Below are 25,421 nucleotides of genomic sequence, written 5' to 3'. Positions count from 1 at the left end.
CGCTGCCTCTCTGGTGTGGCTCGTGGTACAGGTAATATTTCAGAAAATACTACCTTGGAGGTAGTATACTACCTTGCCTTAAGCTTGCAGCCTAAGTCCCTGAAATCATTTTTAAGGACACTCCACCTACCTCTTACTTTTTCATTGGTGCCAATATGTACCATGACTGCTGGGTCTTCTCCAGCCCCACCCAGCAACCTGTCAACCCGATCCGCGATGTGCCGAACTCAAGCGCAAGGAAGACAACACACTGTTCGGCGATCCCGGTCTTTGTGACAGATGGCCCTGTCTGTCCCCCTAATAATTGAGTCCACCACTACCAGTACCTGTCTAGGCTGCCCTGCACTTCTCCCTCCCTCCTTACTGGAGCAGACACCCCCCTGGCGGTCAGAGGCAGAGTCCTGCTGCAGTACCGCTAGCTCTGAAATGGCATCCCCCTCATCTGCCAACCGGGCAAACTTGTTGGGGTGTGCCAGTTCAGGACTAGCCTCCCTGACAATTTTCCCTCTACCCTGTTTGCTAACTGTAACCCAGCTAACTGCCTGACTGTCCTGCACCTCCGTCCCACTATCCTCCCCCCCCCCCCCTCTACCCCAGAGAGTACTTGCTCAGTGAGCAGGAGACTCCTCTCCAGGTTGTCAATGCATCTCAGTGTTGCCAGTTGCTCCTCTAGATCCAGGATCTGGGCTTCCAAATGAACAACTCGCACACATCCTGCACAAAAATATGCATCCTCAAATTGCTGTTCAAGGATTGCATACATTGTGCAAGAAGCACACTGGACTGCCTTTTCCAACATGGAGGCAATACTAGATTTGGGGATAGCAAAAATTAACAGAAAAGAAAAAAGAAATCAAATATTTCAATTTAAAGTTACTGAATTTAAAGTCCCTTAATTTTAAGTCCCCTCACTTTTATACTCATTTAATCAAACCAATATTGCTAACTAATCAATTTAACAAATAATCGTTAGTTGAAGCTCTAATATAATGCCTTCTGTCCAACTCGTTTCAACCTTGTCACGAATAGCATGAGAAACAGACCTAGCCTTATAAAATTTGTGAATGTCATTCTCTTGTAGTACGATACACTCTTTAACACATTTAAGCTTTCTAATATCATTTTGAAACACATTTACTGATTCATCTAACAATTTTTTATGCAGTTTCAACAGTTTTGGATATTGAGAGGACATCGTGTAGATCTAACTTTACCTTTCTTAGCCAGACTCGCCCCAACAAGGCTGGTCCATTTGTATGAACAATATACAACTTCAAGTTATGATGGTCTTCCATATGATAATTCCCTATTATAGGTAGAATCCCAATAAGTAGAATCTTTTCACCGTATGTTTTTAACTGAATTTTAGTTTAAAGACAATCTGAAAGCTGGTTCACACACACTAAACCCATGATACTGGGTTATAGTATGGATGAAGAGCTGTAAAATGAGAGGTTACTTACTTAAATATGCAGCGTTATGGTAGTAGATAGTTTTATGCATAATGCGCTTCAGAATGCATTGGAGGCGGGGAGCAGGTTTGCTAAGTTCCCCTTTCTCATCTACTGTATACTCCGTCCGTGGCACGCCCCATTCTTGATTATTTAAATTCTTCACTCTCAAGTCACTTGGATGTGTGAGCCAGCGGGGGTGAACACGTCTCTTTACGTGCGCCACTGAAGCCTCCCTACTCCCGACTTATGGATGTAGCGAGGCAGGGGTGCCACCTTTCCCCACAGACTTTCATGTCCTAGTGACATGAGAGTGAAGAATTTGAACAATCAAGATGGGGGCAGGCTACAGGTGGTCGGAATATAAATGAGGCAGAGGAGCTGGACAAGCTGGCTCTCTGGCTCCAATACGCTCTAAATAAAACTATTTACTACCATAACACTGCACCTAACCTTTAAGTAAGTGACCCCCTCATTTTACAGCTGTTCACCCTCACTACAATCCAGCCTGGGTTTAGTGCAGCTGAACTAGCTGTCCGATTTTCTTTAAGATCTTTAATAATGTCATCATTATTATTATTAAAGAAGTATCCTGGGATAGGGTTTTAATTTTTGTAGCAACATTCACATTCTGCCCGTTATAAAAAAAAATAAACTACTCACCTCCCACCGCTCGCTCCCCTGATGCCTTGGCTGTCCCGCTGCAGTCCCCGGTATGCTCCTTTTCCTGGTTCCCTTTGCTCAACTCCTTATGCTGCGGCTTAGCGATTTGGCTGCAGTGATGTCCCTCCACTGTTAGTGATTGGCAGAGTGGCAATGTGACGTATTGAGCCTTGGCATCTGTCTTCTTCCTGGTGTTGGGGCTCAGTATGTCAGATTGCCACTCAGCCTGTTTTTCATTATTACAGGCAAAATGGAGATGCTGCTATGTTGTTGTTTTCTTCAGACTCTGAATATGTATAGCTGTGCTACATTTGTTGCATATAGCCCCTTTAACCTTTTAGGCACCCATTTTCACCTTAAGGACTCGTTTTTTGATTTTCTTTTTTCCTCCTTCCCTTCTAAAAATCATAATGCTTTCAATTTTGCACTAATAGACCCATATAAGGGTTTGTTTTTTGCATCACCAATTGTACTTTGTAATTACATCACTTATTTTATAATATAGCCTGCGGCGAAACAAAAAAAAATATTTGTGGGATGAAATAATAAAAGCCATTTTGTAAATTTTGGGGGCTCCTGTTTCTACCCAGTGCACTTTTCGGTAAAAATGACAACTTATCTTTATTCTGTAGGTCCATACAGTTTCAAGGATACCCACTTTATGTAGGTTTTATTTTAATACTTAAAGGGGTACTCCGGCGCTAAGACATGTTATCCCCTATCCAAAGGATAGGGGATAAGATGCCTGATCGCAGGGGGTCCCGCCGCTGGGGACCCCGTGATCTTGCACGCAGCACCCCGTTACAATCAGTCCCCGGAGCATGTTTGCTCCGGGTCTGATTACTGGCGATCACGGGGGCCGGAACATTGTGATGTCATGGCCCCGCCCCCTGTGATGTTATGCTCCATCCCCTCAATGCAAGCCTATGGGAGGGTACAATTTTTGTTTTGATGGGACTTTTTGATTGCTTTTTATTAATATTTTTATGGTATATGAAGCTATCAAAAATGCACAATTTTGGACTTTGGTATTTTTTTACCTGTACGCCATCGACAGTGTGGTTTAACTAACCTTATATTTTAATAGTTCGGACATTTAGGACGACAGAGAGGCAGGTAAGCACCCTCCCGTCATCCGGTAAACTGATCGCGACATCGCAATTTTATAATAATCCCGATCAGCTCAAATTTGTACCCGGTGTCTAAAGGGTTAATGCCGGGCATCCGCCCGATCGGCCATGCCCGGGATTAGCAGTGGGTCCTGGCTGCCCGTAGCGACCGGGACCCACCGGGTTTAACCCGTTCTCTGCTGGTGAGAAAGGTTTAAACCCGGTAAATGGGACCAGGGCATACAGGTACGCCCTGCGTCCGTAAGGACAGGGGATGCAGGGCGTACCTGTGCATCCTGCATCCCCAAGAGGTTAAATCTACATTAGGCAGGTCTGTAATAACTCCCTTATTAACGATAACAGAGTTAATATTACCTCTACCACGAGCCACACCAGAGAGGCAGCGGGAGATAAGGGAGGTAAACAAGTGGCTCAGAAGCTGGTGTAGGAAGGAGGGGTTTGGGTTCATGGAGAACTGGGCCGACTTCGCTGTCGGTTACCGACTCTACCGTAGGGACGGGCTGCACCTCAATGGGGAGGATGCAGCTGTGCTTGGGGAGAACATGGCAAGAAGGGTGGAGGAGTGTTTAAACTAGGGACTGGGGGGGAGGGAACCTACAACATAGAGGGGGAAGATAGTGTAGATAGAGGGGGGGACTTAGTAATGTACCTGGGGGTGGAACAGAGGGAGGGGTTAGAAGAGTTAACCCCTTAACGACGCAGGACGTATATTTACGCGCCGTGATCCTGCATCATATCGCTTCTGTCCCGGCGCTCATCAACGGCCGGGACCCGCGGCTAATACCACACATCGCCGATCGCGCCGATGTGCGGTATTAACCCTTTAGAAGCGGCTGTCAAAGCTGACCGCCGCTTCTAAAGTGAAACTGAAAGTGACCCGGCTGCTCAGTCGGGCTGTTCGGGACCGCCGCGGTGAAATCGCGGCGTCCCAAACAGCTGATCGGACTCCGGGAGGGCCCTTACGTGCCTCCTCGGTGTCCGATCGACGAATGACTGCGCCGTGCCTGAGATCCAGGCAGGAGCAGTCAAGCGCCGATAATGCTGATCACAGGCGTGTTAATACACGCCGGTGATCAGCATAGGAGATCAGTGTGTGCAGTGTTATAACACTGCAAAAAAAATTTAAAACAGTGTAAAAAAATAAATAAATAAACATATGTGGTATCGCCGCGTGCGTAAATGTCCGAACTATAAAAATATATCATTAATTAAACCGCACGGTCAATGGCGTACGCGCAAAAAAATTCCAAAGTCCAAAAAAGCGTATTTTGGTCACTTTTTATACCATTAAAAAAATGAATAAAAAGTGATCAAAAAGTCCGATCAAAACAAAAATCATACTGATAAAAACGTCAGATCACGGCGCAAAAAATGACATACCACCCTGTACATGGAAAAATAAAAAAGTTATAGGGGTCAGAAGATGACATTTTTAAACGTATAAATTTTCCTGCATGTAGTTATGATTTTTTCCAGAAGTGCGACAAAATCAAACCTATATAAGTAGGGTATCATTTTAACCGTATGGACCTACAGAATAATGATAAGGTGTAATTTTTACCGAAATATGCACTGCGTAGAAACGGAAGCCCCCAAAAGTTACAAAATGGCGTTTTTTTTTCCGATTTTGTCGCACAATGATTTTTTTTCCGTTTTGACGTGAATTTTTGGGTAAAATGACTAATGTCACTGCAAAGTAGAATTGGCGACGCAAAAAATAAGCCATAATATGGATTTTTAGGTGGAAAATTGAAAGGGTTATGATTTTTTAAAGGTAAGGAGGAAAAAACGAAAGTGCAAAAACGGAAAAACCCTGAGTCCTTAAGGGGTTAATAGGGATAGGCATCATAGGAAAAAAAAAACATACACCATTGAAGTGCATGTTGTCTAATGCCTGAAGTCTGTCCAATAAAACTGACGAACTGGAGTTGAAAATTTCAGAGGAGGATTATGACATAGTAGGTATAACAGAGACTTGGTTGGACAATAGCTTTGACTGGGCGGTCAACATACAGGGTTATAGTCTATTCAGGAAGGATCGGACAAAATGGAAAGGGGGAGGAGTCTGTCTTTATGTAAAGTCCAATTTGAAGGCCGCACTGCTGGAGGATATTTGGGAGGGAAACGATAATGTGGAGTCATTATGGGTAGAAATATATGGAGATAAAAATTAAAAAAATTCTGATAGGGGTTTGCTATAAGCCACCAAACGAAGAGGCGGAAGATCAATTATTGAGGCCAATAAACAAGGCAGCAAATCAAAATGAGATGATAATAATGGGAGATTTTAACTATCCTGATATAAACTGGGAGACTGAGACCTGTGAATCTCATAAAGAATACAGGTTTCTGACTATAGCTAAAGACAGTTATCTGTCCCGAATGGTGCAGGGCCCTACCAGAGGGGGTGCCCTACTAGACTTTATATTAACCAACGTACCTGACAGAGTAATTAATGTGCAAGTAGATGGACTCCTAGGAAATAGTGATCATTATATAATACATTATAACTTGTTCTTCAATAAGGGAATCTCTCGAGGGACCACAAAAACAATGCACTTTAGGAAGGCAAAGTTCGATCAACTTAGAGAAGCCCTTAACAATATAAAATGGGATAATGTCCTCAAAAAGAACAATACTGACACTAAATGGGAGATTTTTTAAAAATATCTTAAATTTTCACTGTAAGATGTGTATACCTTATGGGAATAAAAGGGTCAGAAATAAAAGAAAACCAATATGGATGAATAAAAATGTTAAGGGGGCAATAAATGACAAAAATAAAGCATTTAAAGTTCTAAAACAGGACAGCAGTGAAGAAGCATTAAAAAGCTATAGAGAAAAATGTAAAATATGTATTAAAAAAAAAAACAGATAAAAGCCGTAAAAATAGAGACAGAAAGACTCATTGCCATAGAGAGTAAAACTAACCTCAAAATGTTCTTTAACCCCTTAAGGACCAATGCAAATAAACCTGTACGCCCCTGAAAGACCAGGTCTGTTTTTTCAAATCGGGGATGTCTGTCTTTATTAGAGAATAACTCTGGTAACGTTTTGCCAATCACGATAATTCTGACATTGTTTTTTTGTCACAAGTTGTCCTTCATGTACATAGTAAAATTAAGCCGATATCATTTGTATTTTTTTTTTTACAATGCAAAAAATCATGAAATTTTTACAAAAATTACGATTTTTTGCTATTTTAACACTAATTGGTTGCATATATTTATACTTACTGACCAAATAGTTCATGAAACTTATACTTTCAGATGTCTACTTTATTTTGACGTCATTTTTTAGTTTTTAATTACCGTAACATTTTAAATTAGTTAGAAGCCTAACAATTTAACTTGAAATGTGAAATGTGAAAAGTACATATTTTTTTATGTGCTATGCAAGGTTTGCAGAAATTAAAAGGTAGTAGAACATAGGAACACCCCCCCCCCCAAATGACCCCATTTTAAAAACTAGACCCCTCAAGGTATTCGCTAGGGGGTACAGTGAGTATTTTAACACCATAGTTTTTTGGCAGGAATTATTACAAAGTCAGTGTTAAAAATTCGAAAATTGCAATTTTTCACAAATGCATCATTTGGGGGGCATATTTTTTGTACATCACTTCTGATATTGAAAGAAATGCACCCTATATTTTATTTAGCTGCTTGTCTCATGTTCGGAAATACCCCCGCTTTGGCCATATATGGTTCCTTGGCCGCGTGGTAGGACTCAGAAGGAGAGGAGCGCCATTTGGCTTTCAGGGCAGAACAGTACCCCCACCCCCAAAAGTGACCCCATTTATATACCGCACCCCTACAAGTTATTGGCTGGTCGGCTGGCAGTATAACGCGTCTGTCTGTGACAGTTAAGGCTCCTGATGGATATATCCGCCATGTTGTGGGAATAAGCACCCGCTCATGGCGAATATATCCATGACTGCTGCGGCTGGGTAGCTCAGTGTGTCCGCTCATGACTGCTGGCGGAAAATCCGCCGCTATGAGTGGACGCACAAAGCTACCCAGCCGCAGCAGCGAGCTCATTACCGTGACTGCTGCATAATGTGTAGGATCACGTGGCGGACATCCGCAGCATATTACATGCTGCGGATGTCCGCCAATGCGATCCTACACATTATGCTTTTTTTTTTATTAGATTCATTTAATAAATGTATTTTTAATATTATATTTTTTTTTACACTTTTATTACATTTTTATTTATTTTTACACTTTTATTTTATTTATTTATTTATTTTTACACTTTTTAATGCTTTGGAATACTTCGTATTCCAAAGCATTGCAGTTATATGCTGCCTGCCAGTTTTTACTAGCAGGCAGCATATTTCACTAGCAGGCAATACCAGGGCAGACCTGGGGGTCTTTGTAGGACCCCCGGCAGCCCAGGTATGCAGCAGCACCCCGCGATCGCGATGCGGGGTGCTGCAGGAGAGACAGAGGGAGCTCCCTCCCTCTGTCAGAACTCCTTACAGCGCGCGGTCACTTCTGACCGCGGCTGTAAGAGTTAAACTGTCGGGAGTGAAGTGAACTTCACTCCCGGCAGTGCGGCAGGCCCCGGCCAGCCGCGTATTACACACAGCACCCCGCGATCGCGATGCGGGGTGCTGCAGGAGTGACAGAGGGAGCTCCCTCCCTTTGTCATAATACTTACAGCCCGCGGTCACTTCCGACCGCGGCTGTAAGGGTTAAAACTGCCGGGACCGAAGTTTACTTCGGTCCTGGCAGTGCAGCAGGGTCCCGGCTGTGGGATACAGCCGAGTCCCTGCCGCAATCTCGTGGGTGCACTGGGCAGCACCCACGAGAAGAATGGACGAGTATAGATGTCCAGGTGCGGGAACGCCCGCCAACCTGGACGTCTATACTCGTCCGTGGTCGTTATCGGGTTAACTATATAAATAGCAAAAAGGTCAAAAATGAAAAAAATGATGAGGAAGAAATTATAAACGGGTATCAGGAAAAAGCAAATATATTAAACAAATTCTTCTCCACTGTATTCACTGAGGAAAATGAAATGCCAGGTGAAATACAGTGTGATAAGGTAAACTCCCCAGTACAGGTCACCTATCTAACCCAGGAACAAGTACAGTGCCGCCTACAAAACATGAAAATAGACATATCACCAGGTCCAGATGGCATTCACCCCCGTGTTCTAAAGGAATTAAGTAATGTAATAGACAGACCCCTATTTTTAATATTCAGGGACTCTATAGTGACAGTGACTGTTCCCCTGGACTGGCGCATGGCAAATGTGGTGCCAATATTTAAGAAGGGGTCAATCGGTGACCCTGGGAATTATAGACCTGTTGGTTTAACCTCGGTTGTATGTAAATTGTTTGAGGGTTTCCTAAGAGACACTATTTTGGAATATCTTGATAAAAATAAATGCATGACCCCCTATCAGCATGGATTTATGAGGGATCGGTCCTGTCAAACTAACCTGACCAGCTTTTACGAGGAGGTGAGCTCCAGACTGGACCAGGGGCAATCGCTGGATGTTGCATATCTGGATTTTTCCAAAGCATTTGATACGGTTCCACATAAAAGTTTGGTGCATAAAATGAAAAGGTTTGGGCTGGGGGAGAATGTGTGCAAGTGGGTAAGTAACTGGCTCAGTTATAGGAAACAGAGGGTGGTTATTAATGGTACTTATTCTGATTGGGTGACTGTTACTAGTGGGGTACCACAGGGGTCCGTCTTGGGTCCTGTCTTATTTAATATATTAATTAATGACCTTGCAGAGGGGTTGAATAGTGAAGTAGTAATCTTTGCAGATGACACTAAACTCTGTAAAGCGGTAAACACTATAGAGGACAGTGGGGGGCATCCTCTATGTCTAGAGGAAAGAAGGTTTCTACACCAGCACAGACGGGGGTTCTTTACTGTAAGAGCAGTGAGACTGTGGAATTCTCTCCCGGAGGAGGTGATCATGGTGAACTCTGTAATAGAGTTCAAAAAGGGACTGGATGCATTTTTGGGGAGTAATAACATTACTGGTTATGTATACTAGATTTATAGGGACAGAAGGTTTATCCAGGGGTTTATTCTGACTCCCATATTTGGAGTCGGGAAGGAATTTTTTACCTCTAGTAAGAGGGTTTTTTGCCTTCCTCTGGATCAACTCAACTCAATGGGGACTCATTAGGGATATAGGTTGAACTTTGAACTCTGGTATTTTTTCAACCTTATGAACTATGTTACTATGAACTATGTTACTATATTTTTTCTTTATATATTTTGTTTGTTTATTTCTGTCAGCTTATTTACACTGACTTTAATTTCTGACTTAAACTACTGCGCATCTCTCTCTGCATCTACATTCATGTTGCTATCGCCAGCATCCTTTTAAATGTTCAGTTGGGCTCAAACTGTTCAGACAGTCTTTTCAATTCAGCCACATAGGCCACAATAGATTCATCATCCATTTATTTACATTCGTTAAATCTGAAACGTTCATCGATCACTATGGGTTTAAGTGGCAGGTGCTCCTGCATGCTTCAAAGCTACATTCAATCGGCTTTATAGCTGTTTATAGCCGTCTGTCTCTATTTTTCCAATATAGGCAGACATTTTATAATGGTGGTATGATGACAGAAATATTTCAGGCAGAGAGAAATTAACAATGAAAACTGTCTCTTCGGGCTCATTTTGGGGATACCCGCACTGTACCCCATTTATATGAATGAGCTGGATGGAGTCAGATAGTGACTCCGGCTGGCTCATTTTTGGACTCTGTCCGTTTTTTTGTTGCCAGACTGAAAATCAGGGTCTGGCACGCAAATTGAGACAGTAATATTGTTTATCATACAGCAAAGAATAACAACAGTCCCTTGGGGATCATATATTACTCGAATTAGAGAAAAAATGACAGTATTTTTTAACTGCTATAATAACTTCCCTAGTTTTAGAAGTAAAACGAGCCTGAAAAAACAGGAAAAAAACAGATGGTTCACTCTATGCGCTTCTTGCTGAAGAATGTGTGACTCCTGGTTGCAGAAAAACATTATGAGCAAGAGACACAGCCTTCTTCCACAATAGCAACCTTTTAAATGGGCTATTTAAACCATTACTATTTTTGCTTGCAAATTTAGTGACCATTTGTAAAATGTTGATTACTGAAAAAATCATCAAAAATCTCATACATTACACAATAACCCAGTACTGTTCAAATATTTTCAGAAACCCAGACTAGATCCTATTTTTAACCTATTCCAGAGACCATGTAGCATTGACACTAAAGCACAAAATATTTTTTTTTTACAAAAGAAAAAACACAAGAAAAATACATTAAACATGTGCAAGTTAAAAGAGTTGCTTTTAGGAGAAAATTAACATATCCCACTATTGCTAATTGGGCAGAAGATTTAGGGGCACCACACAGGTTAATGTTATTGCTCCTGTAGCTCCTGTTTATCAGATCAGCCACCTTGTTTTTTACCATAGAGATCCCCCCTTCCTATGGTGGTCGTCCACAAGGTCATTATGAGACATTACATAGTCCTCCATATTATGTTCAACCAGGTTCACTCTGTTCCCCAATTCCAACATATTTGATTGTAATGGCTTAATGAGCATAGATATCATGGTGAAAAGATCTCCTTAAAGCCGGCAGCATATCCTTCAGATAGGCATCTGTTATTGATTTATCTAACACTGGCATTTCCTACAAAGCATCATCTTTAGTTTGTGTATTTACCTGACAGTTTAACGTGCACTCACCTATAACATGGATGCCTCGGGGCCATGTGCCACCTGTCACTCTGCTGCCTCAGATACCACAACAGGCTGCAGAGTCACCTGAAAAGTAGAGCACCACTGCTGTATTAATGGTAGCTCCTCTGTAATGCCTAAATGCCATACATATTCCGTCAGTTCTAATTTTGCCCTGAAACTTAATTAGATGTTGATCCCCATACATCTTGTAGTTTCACAGGTGGATTTTCCTGAGCCCTCACAAGACAAGCTCACACTGCTGCGGGGACTGAGAATCGCAAACAGAATAACAGCAAGTTGCTATTTAACATAATTTTTATTGGGTTTTAAATTTTAAGAAGTATAACCAAGCAATGTATTATGTATGCAGTAATTGTGTTTAAATCAAGTATTGTTACATCACAATTACCCAAATGTGAAATTATTTTCCATCAATCTTGAACAATAGCTCTGTTCAAATAATAACATTTAAAACAAAGAAACAGAGCATCAGTGCATAGAAAGTGCAATTCAACAGTTTTAGTTTATTTCTGAGATGTTAGGCCGGTATTTTGCCATTTTGGTAATTTTTGTACTATATGCGGAAGTGATATTACCTCTATTAAGTTGATGCAGTCTCCAGGGCTGTTTCTTCTGATCAAACGTAGTGTATCCGGCTGTATCCTTCTCCTTCTCTCTCTCTTCCCACTCTAACACCATATGTATATTTGTGTATCTAAGTACACCAACATTCTTATTTTCAAATCCATCCAGGAGATCTGGATTATATAGTCATGTCAGGTCCTGAATCACTTTTTAGGGTAGTGCATTAACCATCGTTCCCACATTTTCACACATTTGGTACCCCTACCAGATTGCCATGAGAAGGTTTACTCGTATAATTGGGCAGTAGAAACTTTTACAATGATTTCTACAATTAAAGGCATCTCTATGAATTTCCACTTTGCCAGAATACTTATTCACAGAACTATAAAAATGTGACATATCAGTGTTCTAATGTCGGTTTTGATTTTGTCTAGCCAATATTCAAAATGTAAAGTTCTGGTATAATAGTGAATCTGTCACCAGTTAGTAAGTTAATTAGTTAATGTACGTCCTAATTTATATAACTTAATTTATATCACAAAATATATGGCGTATTGAACCCCTGCCTCCACAGTAGCTCCAACATGAAATATGGTAATCAAGAATGAAATTGTGCAGTTTGACTGCACCTCGTAAGCAATTTGAGATGCTGTGATTTAATCGCGTTAGCCCACTCACAAGGAGTACATTTTTTTAACCTAACTTTTGTTCCCATTTCGCGCGCTATGGTAGGTCTGTTCTAAATCTATCCTCATTGAAAAGTTGTATATTTCTTAAAATGTTAGCTTATCTATAGAATCGGCAGGAAGTTTACTTAAATGGGCACTGTCAGATAAAAAACTTTTGATAATGCTGTAAAGCATGCAAAACCAATAGGTTTTGCAATTGCTTTCATTAGAAACTTTTTGGTATTTCATACTGAAAAAGCTAGTCAAACAACTGCCTGATTGGACAAATATAGTCATGCTGTGTCCATGCATCATTACCTACGTCATTGATACACTTCCTTGATTCCCTTTAAGAGGAATTCAGACTAGTGAGCTAAATTAAGTGTAATAAAATAAATAAATAAAGGTGCTAGACCCATAAAAATTAGATGTACATGGTCAGGATCTGACAAGTACACTTTAAGTCAGAAAGAAATTGTGGAATTTTGGCTTTGAACAATGCACTGTGTTTTAAAAGTGGTATCAAACATTTAAATTTTTTCTTGTTGCTTTTGGGTAAGTTATATTTTGTTTGTAGGATTTTAAATAAGGCCAGTTCATCGTTCACAATCAAGTCTGACACGCAAGTTGCTAATTTAGTTGCTGGTGTTGGCGTGGAGCGGGAGTTCCCCACATTCATTTGGTCCAGCAGCCAGACACTCTTTTAACTTTGTCTACCTTTCTCTACCACATATGGTAATGAGGTGTGGCTTTGGCAGAGGTTTTGGATTGTTTCAGTAAAACGGGGTATGACCTAAATGCAACACCATGGGCCAAAATTGTACCAACATTTTGCTGCAAAATTCTACCACAAATTAAGCCAACCAATAGGTGGTATAAACTTCCAAATTCCAAACAACTCAACATTTATTGCCCTTCAATACTGATAATACTACAGCACTCCGGGAGATTGGAGGTGCACCAGTAGGGTCCAACAGTGTACACAAAATAATCATAATAATGATAACTTGCCACTCTGTATTACTTTTTTAAAGGGGTTTTCCAGGATTTTTTTTATTTGACTATGCTAGAGGGGCTATAAAGTTAGTGTAGTTCACAATATAGTGACTGTACCTGTATGTGATGGTCTTCTCACAATTCTTCTGTGATTTTTACTCCAATATTTTTTTTATCAGCATACAAAATGACTGTTGTCTCAGATTTTTCCCAGCTTGCAATGCGGCCGAGACCTGACTCACTAGTCAGCTGATGACAGGGAGCCTGTCTGCTTCAATAGGTGGAGTGATCGCTTGGTGGGAGAGGGATCAATCTGCAACTAATGCAACAACTGTAGGCACCCTTCTTGAAAACCATAGGTCTTTGAATGGATGCAGCTCATTTATGTTTCAATGGGTGGGGTGGCTGATGTGTGGGAGGGAAGAAAATGGAATTGTGGGATTTGTAGTAAAAAAAAGACAGGTCAAACAGGAAATACCAGTTCACTAAAAGCTAGCCACAGTATTATGTTAATCTCACAACATAGCCATTTAGCCCCAAGACAAGCACAGATCTTTCCTAAGCATGTCCATTACTGCTGTCTACAGGTACAGACTACAGGGTGAGGGGTTGCTAAGACTGGGGCCGAGGAAAGGTCTCTTTTCAGGGTTGAAAATGTATCTTCCTGTGGTTCTGACCAGTCTTTCAAGGAAGGTTCTTCCCCTCTGAGAAGTTCATAAAGCGGCTTCGCTTTCGCAGCAAAATCCTCATTGAACTCTCTCATAAAGTTGGCTCTCCCCAGGAACTTGCACAGGTCCTGAAGAGTGCCTGGTCTGGGTAGTTTCACCATGGCTTCCACGCGGGCAGCCATGATGCCTTTGACTTCATGGGAAATTTGGAGGCCAAGAAAGGTTACTTCTGACCTAGCCAAGTTTGCTTTGTGAGGGTTCAGTTTGAGCCCTGCTTGTACCAGGAGTCTTACCAGTTCCCTCAACAGAGCCAAGTGCTCTTCCATGGTCTCTATGTGAAGGAACAAATCTACATATCTACATATCTATAACGTCTACATATTGCAGCAGACATTCTGGCCGTGAAAACACACTTAGTACGCCAATGCCTGGTGAAAGTATGTAGGGCTGCTGTGAAACCCCTGAGGGAGTACACAAAACATGTACTGCTTGTTGCCCACCGTGAAAGCAAATTTGTACCTACAGCTCACTGTCAGTTCGATGGAAAAGAACCCGTTGGCAACATCAATGGTCAAGAATACACAACTTTTGCTGCTTATTCTTCCCATTATGTCAGGAGTCTGTGCAACTACTGGGGCAGACATGGGCGAGAATTTGTTTAGGACTCTTAGGTCCACAGTCAGTCTGAAAGAATTAGCCCTTTTTCACGGGCCTGAGGGCATTTTTGCATTTAGAATTGTCCTCCATGACCATGCCCCTTTCTTTCAAATCCTGGACTGTGTTCAGTATTGACTCCATTGCCTCTTGTGGAAAGCGGTATTGTCGTTGAGGTGGTGGGTTTGGCCTTTGGATGTCCACCTGAACACCTACTATTTTCCCGCAGTCATTTTTACTTTGGGCCCACAAATCTGGATGCTCATACACAATGGGTTCAAGGTCTATGTTATGTGAGACCTCTGGCCATTTGTGTTCCAGCATGTTGACAGAATTTTCAATTGCAGGCAGGGGTGGTCCCAGACACTGGCGTTGTATGACACACACCTTTGCTTGACTAGGGCCCTTCACCATAATGCAGTTTGCCAAATCAATGATCCAACCATTCTGTGTCATTACATCGGTACCAATGATGTTATTGGGACTTGGATAATACCACATTGGGATCTTCAGTGTCATATGTCTGGCAATCTGGATGACAACATCCTCTATTCTGTGGGCTCTCACCCCCCCTTGTTGGTGATCAAATCCGATCACCGCACACTGAGGGCTGTCGGGGTGAAGATCATGTTTCATATTAGTGATGGAAATTTCGGCACCAGTATCAAGCATGATCTTCGTGTCCTGTTTTTTTTTTTTCTGGCTTTAATGTGGGGTCTCCCTGAAGAATTCAATATGATGTGACATATTGGAGCCAGATGTTTAGGCATCCCTAACCTTCAGTCAATGTGCTCCAGAATCCCAGTAGGTACCTCTGTGGTACATACTGCCACTTGAGAATGTTCAGCTAGAACATTCTGCATAGCTTCTACCCTTAATTGTTTTTCAGCTGGTTTGCTTGAGACATTTACAAGTGCAACATGTTTAGCTTTCCATTGTAAATGCTCCGAATTCTTTTCTGTATGTACCCCATGTTGTTTGGCATAATTGGGTTTCACTTTGAAACCGTTATCATTGCCAGTTTTATCTTGGATAATTGTTTTGTAGGAACCTTGTAGACAGTTTCTTTTCATGTGCCCATATTGCAGACACATGAAACAACGAGTGTGTCCAAACTGTTTTCCAATGGTGGAGCTGTAGGGTAGACAGGTCTGTATGGCTTAGCATGGTGTCCACGTTCTTCTAAAGGCGATCTAAAGGTGACATTCCCACGCTCCCTAACTTTTACAGACTTTCTATTGTGCAGCAGATCTCGTCTGTACTGCTCAATAATCATAGCTATTTTAAATCAACTGGTGGCAGAAAGTTAAACATATTTGTAAATTACTTCTATTAAAAAATCTTAATCCTTCCGGTACTTATTAGCTGCTGCAGAGGAAATTCCTTTCTTTTTGGAACACTGATGACATCACGAGCACAGTGCTCTCTGCTGACATCTCTGTCCATTTTAGCAACCATGCATAGCAGATGTATGCTAAGGGCAGTATGGTGGCTCAGTGGTTAGCACTGCTGCCTTGCAGTGCTGGGGACTTGGGTTCAAATTCCACTAAGGACAACAGTAAATAAAGCATTATTATTATAATAATAACGTCAGCAGAGAGAACTGTGCTCGTGATGTCATCAGAGAGCATTACAAAAAGAAAACAATTTCCTCTGTAGTATTCAGCAGCTAATAAGTACAGGAAGGATTAAGATTTAATAGAAGTAATTTACAAATCTGTTTAACTTTCTGCCACCAGTTGATTTAAAAGAAAAAGGTTTTCACCGGAGTACCCCTTTAACTAGCAGTCTCCAGGTAAGGGAATCTTTCCACAAACATACGCACCATGCCGTGTTGAACTCCTATACCTTGATCTTTTGTTACCTTCCTGTACATTGCTTCAAACCACCCACAGAGAGAGAGACAAGGGCTCATCATGGATGGTGGGTTTGAATTTAGTCAGGATATCCGGGGTAACATCCCAATGGTCTGTTGCTAATTTCATAAGTATTGAAAGGCGTTCTTCCTGGTTATGAAATTTGCCATTTTTTGGTTCCTTTTCCCCTGTTGCCTCATACCTCTGGATAAAGTGTGTAGGCAACCACAATTTAAACAACTCCATACGATTTTGTGGGGCCACTAAAAACTTGTTGCAGTGCCCCTCGAAAATGTTGCATGAGGTAAATGGATCTACATTGGGATCATAACTAGGGATCTCTTTGCAGATCTTCAACAGGAAATTTATCCTTTCCATACCATTGTGGTTGGGATAAAATTCTGGCACCCTTCTTGTTTGCTTTGGTAGTCTGGAAGCTGAGTTTACAGTTTCCCATCCACTACCAAATAGCACACTTGTTCCCTCCCTATTACAGGGACTGTTATGCATATTCTCCATAGGTGTTGGAGATAACCCTTTCTCCACCTGCCGCCTATCATCCAGACGTGGAGTTTGAGGTATTCGATACCCATTAGGCACTAGAGCCATTGCTCCTGTCTCCCCCTCGGCCAACTCCATAAGACAGACTTGTTTCTTGGCAAGGGCAACTTGCTATGTGCACTGGGCCGAGACAGATTAGTGATGATCTGCTGCAGGTTTGCAATCATCTGCAACTTTGCAGCCAGATCTTCCCTAAGTGTTGCATCCATGGCATCAGTAGATGCCATTCTAGTTCTATACTGGTTGATCTCAGTGTACAATTGAAGAATCTCTTTGTCCATGTCAGAGAAATACCCCTCTTGGTCAGAGAGTTTTGATTCCAACATACAAATTTCCTTACCTCTTTCAATTGTACACTGGGCTTCTTCTTCTAACTGGTATTCCAGTGTACATACAGTGCTTCCAAATTGTGTCCTCAAAGCAATACACTAGCTTTGATAATATCTTAAGCCATTTAGAAGTTTTGTTTAGTACACATCTTTTGCTAATATGCATTTTGTCACATTTATATGCTTGATCTAATAAAGGGGACCATAACATTTCTGCTGATTTGTATGTGCTGGGGGGTATAGGGTCAAAACGACTATGTTTTGCTAAATGTTTTAGCGTGGAAAAGTCCATACTCACGTTTTCCTTGGCCATCTTGGTCAGTGTTGTCCTTCTCGTCCCTTTCGTGCTGCTTGAAAAAGGTCCTTTTCTGCCGGAACGCCTCTTCCCGACCAGCTGGACGTCACCTTAGGAACACTACCGTCTATGCTTGAAAGTATGTGTATGAAAGTCTTTTACTTAGTGAATTGTTTGCCGTTTAGCCGCAAAGGGGAAAAAAATTGTAGAAGAAAATAAATCAAATAGGTTCGTTGTTCCTAAATATATTCCGGTGTCCTGTTTTAAACAAAACTACGCTATTTGTCCAAACTTCAAGGTCTAGATGCACAGTATAACATAACCCTTCACCTTGTACGTATGTTTCCTGTCCACGGCTCTCCACCTATCTTAGTTCACAATATAACACAATCCTACTAAAACAAAAACACATAGAAAGAAATAAAAAACAGTTGGGCCTGGTTTGCCAATGTAAAAGGATATCCTTCCTTTTCCAAGTGTTAACAACTTACTATTGCTTCCCTTTGTAAAGTGTATGGTTTAACCCCTTAAGGACCGGGGGTTTTTCCGTTTTTGCATTTTCGTTTTTTGGACCTTGCCTTTAGAAAATCATAACTCTTTCAATTTTTCACCTAAAAATCCATATGATTGCTTATTTTTTGCGCCACCAATTCTACTTTGTAATGACGTCAGTCATTTTGCCCAAAAATCTACGGTGAAACGGAAAAAAAAAATCATTGTGCGACAAAATTGAAAAAAAAAACGCAGTTTTGTAACTTTTGAGGGCTTCCGTTTCTACGTAGTACATTTTTCTGTAAAAACGACACCTTATCTTTATTCTGTAGGTCCATACGATTAAAATGATACCCTACTTATATAGGTTTGATTTTGTTGTACTTCTGGAAAAAATCATAACTACATGCAGGAAAATTAATACGTTTAAAATTGTCATATTCTGACCCCTATAACTTTTTTATTTTTCCGTGTATGGGGTGGTATGAGGGCTCATTTTTTGCGCCGTGATCTGAAGTTTTTAACGGTACCATTTTTGCATTGATAGTACTTATTGATCGCTTTTTATTCATTTTTAAATTATATAAAAAGTGACCAAAAATGCACTATTTTGGACTTTGGAATTTTTTTGCGCGTACGCCATTGACCGAGCGGTTTAATTAACGATATATTTTTATAATTCGGACATTTCCGCACGTGGTGATACCATATATGTTTATTTTTATTTACACTGTGTGTTTTTTTTTTATGGGAAAAGGGGGTTGATTCAAACTTTTAATTGGGGAGGAGATAAATGATATTCATTCACTTTTGTTTTTTCACTTTTTTTTTGCAGTGTTATAGCTCCCATAGGGACCTATAACACTGCACACACTGATCTTTATCATTGATCCCTGGTTTCTCATAGGAAACCAGTGATCGATGATTCTGCCGCTTGACTGCTCATTCCTGGATCTCAGGCACTGAGCAGTCATTCGGCGATCGGACAGCGAGGAGGCAGGTAGGGGCCCTTTGTGGTCCTGTAAGCTGTTCGGGATGCCGCGGCTATCCCGAACAGCCCACTGAGTTAACCGGCAGCTTTTACTTTCACTTTTAGCCGCGCGGCTCAGCTCTGAGCGCGCGGCCAAAGGGTTAATAGCGCGCGGCGCCGCGATCGGCGCTGCGCGCTATTAGCTGCGGGTCCCGGCTTCACTATGACGCCGGGCCCGCCGTGATATGATGCGGGGTTACCGTGTAACCCCGCGTTATATCACGGGAACAGGACCAAGGACAGGACCAAGGATGTCCTTAAGGGGTTAAGGGGTTCACTAATACACTATGAATACACTATATAACTTTAGCAAATATATACATACATATATATATATATATATATATATATATATCCATATAATATCAATGTTTCTCAGTATATGCAACAATGGCTAAGACAACGTCAATACATTAACATTATACTGGTTGCATTACAATTTAACCCAATACAATATCTTACCCACCTAATTACACACCAATACACTCACACAAGCACACACAAGCACACATCCAGAACAGCTTTCTGTCCCTAAGGCTATAGGAGTTTGTGATAGCAATGAGAGGGTAAATGCTTGATACAGTTAACAGGGATGGAAGGGGTTAATGCAGAGTCTCGGCCTTCGGATAGGCGGGTAAAGGATAGCGTTAGACTGTGGAAGCCTAGAGAGAGTGGAGGTTACTAAGAGAGGGAAGTTGGAGAAAAGGTAGAGATTATACTTAGCAGATTATCAGGGTGTTGGGATCCTTGGTGCAGCAGATGAGGCAGGACAGCAGTTTGAGGATGGTCTCTCTCTCTTTGGTCTGGATCCTCACTGCCTCATAGAGTTGCTCCCTGTTAGGGTGACTGCCTCTCAGGATGACTCCCTACTTAGTTTATATAGGTAACTTCATGGAATGTCCTCACACCCTCCTTCCTGGCCAGATATCCCCAGAGAATGTTTGTAGACAATGCCACCTGTGCTTTGGCCTCTCTATGACCTGGCCAGAGGTTCCAAGGCTACCATGATACCTGCATGAGGCAGGATGTTTTACAACACATCCCAAAATATGCCCCTGGTCTAATGGCCATTATATTGCGTTTTATGACATGCCCCAAGTCATGTAGAAATATTCCTGTTTGTGCAACATTTCTATAGACATTCCTATAGGTCTTTTATAGGGCATAGGTTGATATGAGATAAATCAATATAAATATGATTATATGATGCTTCCCTTCACAGGGTGACATACTGGTCTGCCTTTTAAGTTTCTATTAATAAAGACCTTATTTACGGACTATTTTGGTTGAAATTATTTTATGTACCAGGACAAGTGGATTGTCATGAGGGACAAGTAGATTGTGCTCCGTTTAAGTCCCTTGGACAAGTATTTTTTTTTTTACATTTCCACACCCCTGCACCTAGTCCGTGTCTTTGGCCGGCAGCGACGCCTCCTCCGCTTGATTGACGGGCAGCGTCCCCCACTGCTTTTTCTCTGGCCAGTATTACCCCCGCCTACATAGGCTAAAATCAAATTAACAGTTTTAATAAAAATTTGAATCATAATGGATTTAAATGGCAAATTAAACAAATTAATTTATTAATTGCCCACTTCTACTCCTATACTATTTTGTGTTTTGGAAACACGTGACAAGGTATTTTATGTCCAGTTGATGTTTTAGAAAGCATTTACATATTTGTTTCTCTTTGTGTCTCATAGTTTCTGAAAGTCCCTAATACAGCTGTCAAAATATCCCATTCATGTCAATGGGATTTTTTGACCATCCTGATTAACAGCCATTATATTTGACAGCACGAAAGATGGTGCATGCAGTAATTTTTGTCCCGTCAAAAATAGCGGTATACACATTTTTTTTAGCATTGAAGTCTATGGATGATGGATGTTCACAATTGACATCCGTTAGTGCCCGTTATTTTAACGTCCGTTATGATCCATTATTTGTACTGCGCATGCTCAGAACATAGAAATAAAATAACGGACATAAAGTAAGGGACTATAACGGATGAAATAACGGGTGATAATGGATGGAACATGTCTGTTATTTTGACAGAATGCAAGTTACAATAATGGTCATTGGTTCTTCGTTATCATCCGTTATTTTCAGTTATTTTGTCTATTGTTTCATGACTTCTTTCAGCAGAAAAACAGCTGTCAAAATGCAGGAACATGATGGTAGTGTGAAAGAAGCCTTAGTAATAGATTGCCAGTTCGCAAGAAGTGCCCTGCCATCCCCAGCAGGAAGCTGCGGCAGACACACCCCCTCCATCTATCTCTATGGGGTACATGGAGTGGGCGTGTTGGCAGCCACGTCATGTAGGGTCGGAACGCCCCCTTCCTGCGGACTGCCGCAGCCCCGAGGATATTGCAGGGCGATCCCAGCGGTCGGACCCCCTGCGATCTATAACTTATTCTCTATTCCTCTACAGTATTCCTTTAAGCTCAGAATGAGCAAGGATTTCAGTCGTTAAGTTATAATTTTTACTGGGTCATTGTACACAAAACATAAATTTATACATGACTGTGTGAAATTCAGATCACCAAGCAACAAAAATCAGTTATAGAAGTGGCGGTGACTTTTTTTTAACTAAAAAAAAAGGTGTAGAACCTATTATACTAAATGTAAGGGTTGTAATGGAGCGCTGCCAAAAAATGAATAGTAGGATAACATGTAATAACAATTTATTTCATGTAACACGTTTTATGATCGATCTGACCCTTTCATTCAGACACGATCGAATGACAGACAATACACACAATGGGGGACATGTATTATTATTGTAGAAGCAGTTTACCCCTTTTCCCCGAATTCTAAATTATGTGCAGAAGCGCTAAATTTATCAATCAAGCGCAATGAGTTTCATAAATTGCGGGCAAATATAGTAATCTCCTCAATCCACTCTTTGGAAAATAGAATCGATGATTTAGAGCATCTTGCTACGTTAAGTCCAAGACGGCTTATAGTTGCGCAAAATAAAAACTCTTGCGGCCAAATTTTTGGTGTAAAGGGAAAGTACGCAATTAATAAATCCATGCGTACTATAGATGTCACTCCAAGGTACCCTGATTCGGCCACATCTGGAGGACATGCTCTACCAAAAAAGGCCTTGGGCAAAATTTGGCGCAAAAATATACACACAAAATGGGTAAAATCTTTCATACATGTCCCCTAATAAATATTTATTGTGTGTAATATCTGACATTCTATCATGTCTGAAGAAAGGGTCAGATTGATCCTGAAACGCGTTACATGAAATAAATTGTTATTACACGTTATCCTACTATCCATTTTCAGGCAGTGCTCCATCCCAATCCTTACATTAAGTATCTTAGATACTACACCTTTTTTTTTTACTTAATTTGTATTGTTTGCATGTTTACGGGGTAAGGGGGAGCTGCAGCCTTGTCTTCTTGGTGAATAAAGACTACTACCACCACCGTGGTTGAAGTTAGCAATAGAGTACATGCTACTGAATTGAACCATATTGAGAGTTGTGCCTCGTACCTGCACAACAGGATCCGGTGAGTTGCTCCCTATTACTAGGGAGTTGTCTTCATTTGGATTAGTGGATCCTACACATTGGAATGCTTGTTGGTGTTTTTTTTTTTTTTTTTTTATGTAATCCTTCCTTGACTGTTTTTACTTTTTTATTTAAAAGAGAACTTTATTCGGCAGACTTCCCCTTTAAGAAGCAGAAAATGATATCATGTTCTAATCCATGGAGTTTGTGAAGCATTACATGTTCGTACAAATCTAGTTATGAGAGTTTGAGTTTAATGCTGCTGTTGTATGTTTTGTTTTTTCTTCTAAATTTTACTGACAATATTTATTTTCTCTGTAGGTCGAGCGGATGCTGGTTGTGCCACCTGTCTGCTGCTTGACTGTCGTGGCCTTAGATTTTGGGATACAGGATGTGACTGAAGTGCCCTGTTCGGGAGACCTTGAATTTCTGTAACACCCTTACTTCCTTGGTGCTTACACTCTGGATGCTAGGACTGTATTGTTCATACCATGCATGTGGTTGGGCTTGGTGTCGCCCCTGGGAAGCTGAGTCTGGCCCTGTGGGTTCTGAGTGTGACTGCTCGTGTACTCATCTCTCATGCACAGGTATATTCACAGACTGTGAACACACACTACGGCAAGCTGCGTGGCACGCGAGTTTCTTTGCCCAACGATATATTGGGCCCTGTGGATCAGTACTTGGGGGTGCCTTATGCTGCACCACCTGTGGGAGAGAAACGTTTCCTTCCTCCAGAGCCTCCTCCTTCTTGGTCTGGGATACGAAATGCCACACATTTCTCACCTGTGTGCCCACAGAATATACAGAATGCAGTACCAGACATAATGATGCCAGTCTGGTTCACTTCAAATCTTGATACTGTGACTGGATATCTTCAGGAACAAAGTGAGGATTGCCTATATCTGAACATCTATGTTCCTACAGAGGATGGTGAGTAAAGAGGGGTACGGTAAGATCCCCTCACCAAACCTGGGATCCAAGCTGGTTTGCGTGTTTTCCCTCCAGTGTTATGTCCACAGCATGGAGGGGGGAGGTGTGTGTTTGGGTGGGGTTGGGGGGGTGTGCCTGCTGCATGCCATGTATCAGCAAGAATTAGTGCTGTCTGCTGGTCATGCCTTCAGCACTGTCTCCTTTCCCTTCATTCAGTCAGTGTTTTTTAAAGTCCTCCTCAGATTGGATTTCTCCTAATATTTTTGACCTGTGCCCTCTTTAATAGAGAGAGGGTTTTTCCCCATGTCTGCTTCCTCCATGTCTTTTCTTTGTAATGTATAATCATATTACTCCATTGCTCAACTTTTTTCAATTACAACACAGCAAAAAAAAAAGTTTTTTCTTTCATTGGAAAAATGTTATCTTATTAGTGCCCAATTCTTATTCTCCATTACATTTCTTTTTATTGTTAGATGACAGGTTCTGTTCACACTAAGGCTAAGTTTCTACTCATTTTTGTGGAAATTGCACCTTGGCAGTTTTTTTTGGTACCCAAAATTTGTTGGGTACCAAAAAATAAAAATAAAAAAGGTTGCAGTAGTGATGGAAAAAAATGTATTTAACGAAATTTATATATTTTATAACAACACTTTAATTAATTTTTAATAAAGTGTGTGTGTGTTTCACTTTTTTCTCTATTTTTAAAATTTTTTAGGTAGTACTTCTACTACAGATTGTTCCATGATGGGAGTAGTAGTAGTACCTGCACTAATTGACAGATCGCCCGTTGCGATCCTTCTGTAAAATGTATAAATGCGGCAGCCGCTCTTCTATGGTCCCCTTCACTGACGTATATATACAACTATTCATATTTCCCGCAGAGAGCTGTGATTGTCTGGAATTTCCCTCTCTGAGGGAAATATGAATAGGTGTATATATACGGCAGTGCAGGGGACCATAAAAGAGCGGCCGGCCGCATCTATACATTATACAGGAGGATCGCAATGGGCGATCTTTCAATTAGTACAGGTACTACTACTCCCATCATGGAACAGTGTGTTCCATGCTGGGAGTAGTAGTACTACCGGAAAAAAATGTGAATAATAAAGGAAAAAGGGAAAAACATGCACTCACTACATTTTTATTATTGTCAGCTACATTTTTAGGTCCCTGCCCGCCCACATAAATTGATCCCTGTTTTAAAAATTTTGTGGCCCAAAAAAACACAAGAAAAAACACCATAGCATTTTCCTGTGTTTTTAGCGTTTTTTTCTTGTGTTTTTTTCTGGCGTTTTTTGCATTTGAGTGTAAATTTGGCCCCTTTTGAGTTTTTTTTTGTACCCAAAATTTGTTGGGTGCCAAAAAAAATAAAAATAAACAAGGGATGAGGTAGTGATGGTAAAAAAATGTATTTCACGAAATTTAGATTTTTTATAACGAAATTTTAATACATTTTTAATAAAGTGTGTGTGTTCCACTTTTCTTTCTCTATTTTTATTTTTTTTAGGTAGTACTACTACTCCCAGCATGGAACAGACTGTTCCATGATGAGAGTAATAGTACCTGTACTGTTAGACATATCGTCCCGGGTGTCAGTCGTGACACTCGATGCAATCGTCCATAATATAACAGAGATGTGGAGCGGCTCTATACAGTGCTCACATCTCTGCATGTGTGTATATATACGGTAGTGCAGGGGACCATAGAAGAGCAGCCGGCCGCATCTATAAATTATACAGAAGGATCGCAATAGACTCGGGTGATCTGTCAATTAGTAAAGGTACTACTATTCCCATCATGGAACAGTGTGTTCCATGCTGGGAGTAGTAGTACTACCTAAAAAAAATTAAAAACTAAAGAAAAAAAGTGAAA

General features: G+C 41.1%; 1 protein-coding gene across 7 annotated transcripts in view; it reads left to right on the top strand.

The window, feature by feature from the left end:
• NLGN3 (neuroligin 3) overlaps window positions 1-25,421 on the top strand; it is a 328,235-nt gene that overhangs the window by 184,578 nt on the left and 118,236 nt on the right. For all 7 annotated transcript variants that reach the window (XM_056540337.1, XM_056540342.1, XM_056540341.1 and 4 more), the window contains one exon: window positions 22,941-23,549. In XM_056540337.1, coding sequence (XP_056396312.1) covers window positions 23,111-23,549 — 439 coding nt within the window. In that variant the 5' untranslated portion in view covers window positions 22,941-23,110. The remainder of the gene's footprint in view (window positions 1-22,940; window positions 23,550-25,421) is intronic.

Source organism: Hyla sarda, chromosome 9 (genome assembly GCF_029499605.1).
Source record: "Hyla sarda isolate aHylSar1 chromosome 9, aHylSar1.hap1, whole genome shotgun sequence".
NCBI classification, from domain to species: Eukaryota; Metazoa; Chordata; class Amphibia; order Anura; family Hylidae; genus Hyla; species Hyla sarda.
The sequence above is the reverse complement of the archived record's forward strand: the minus strand, read 5'-3'. Positions and strand labels throughout refer to the sequence as shown.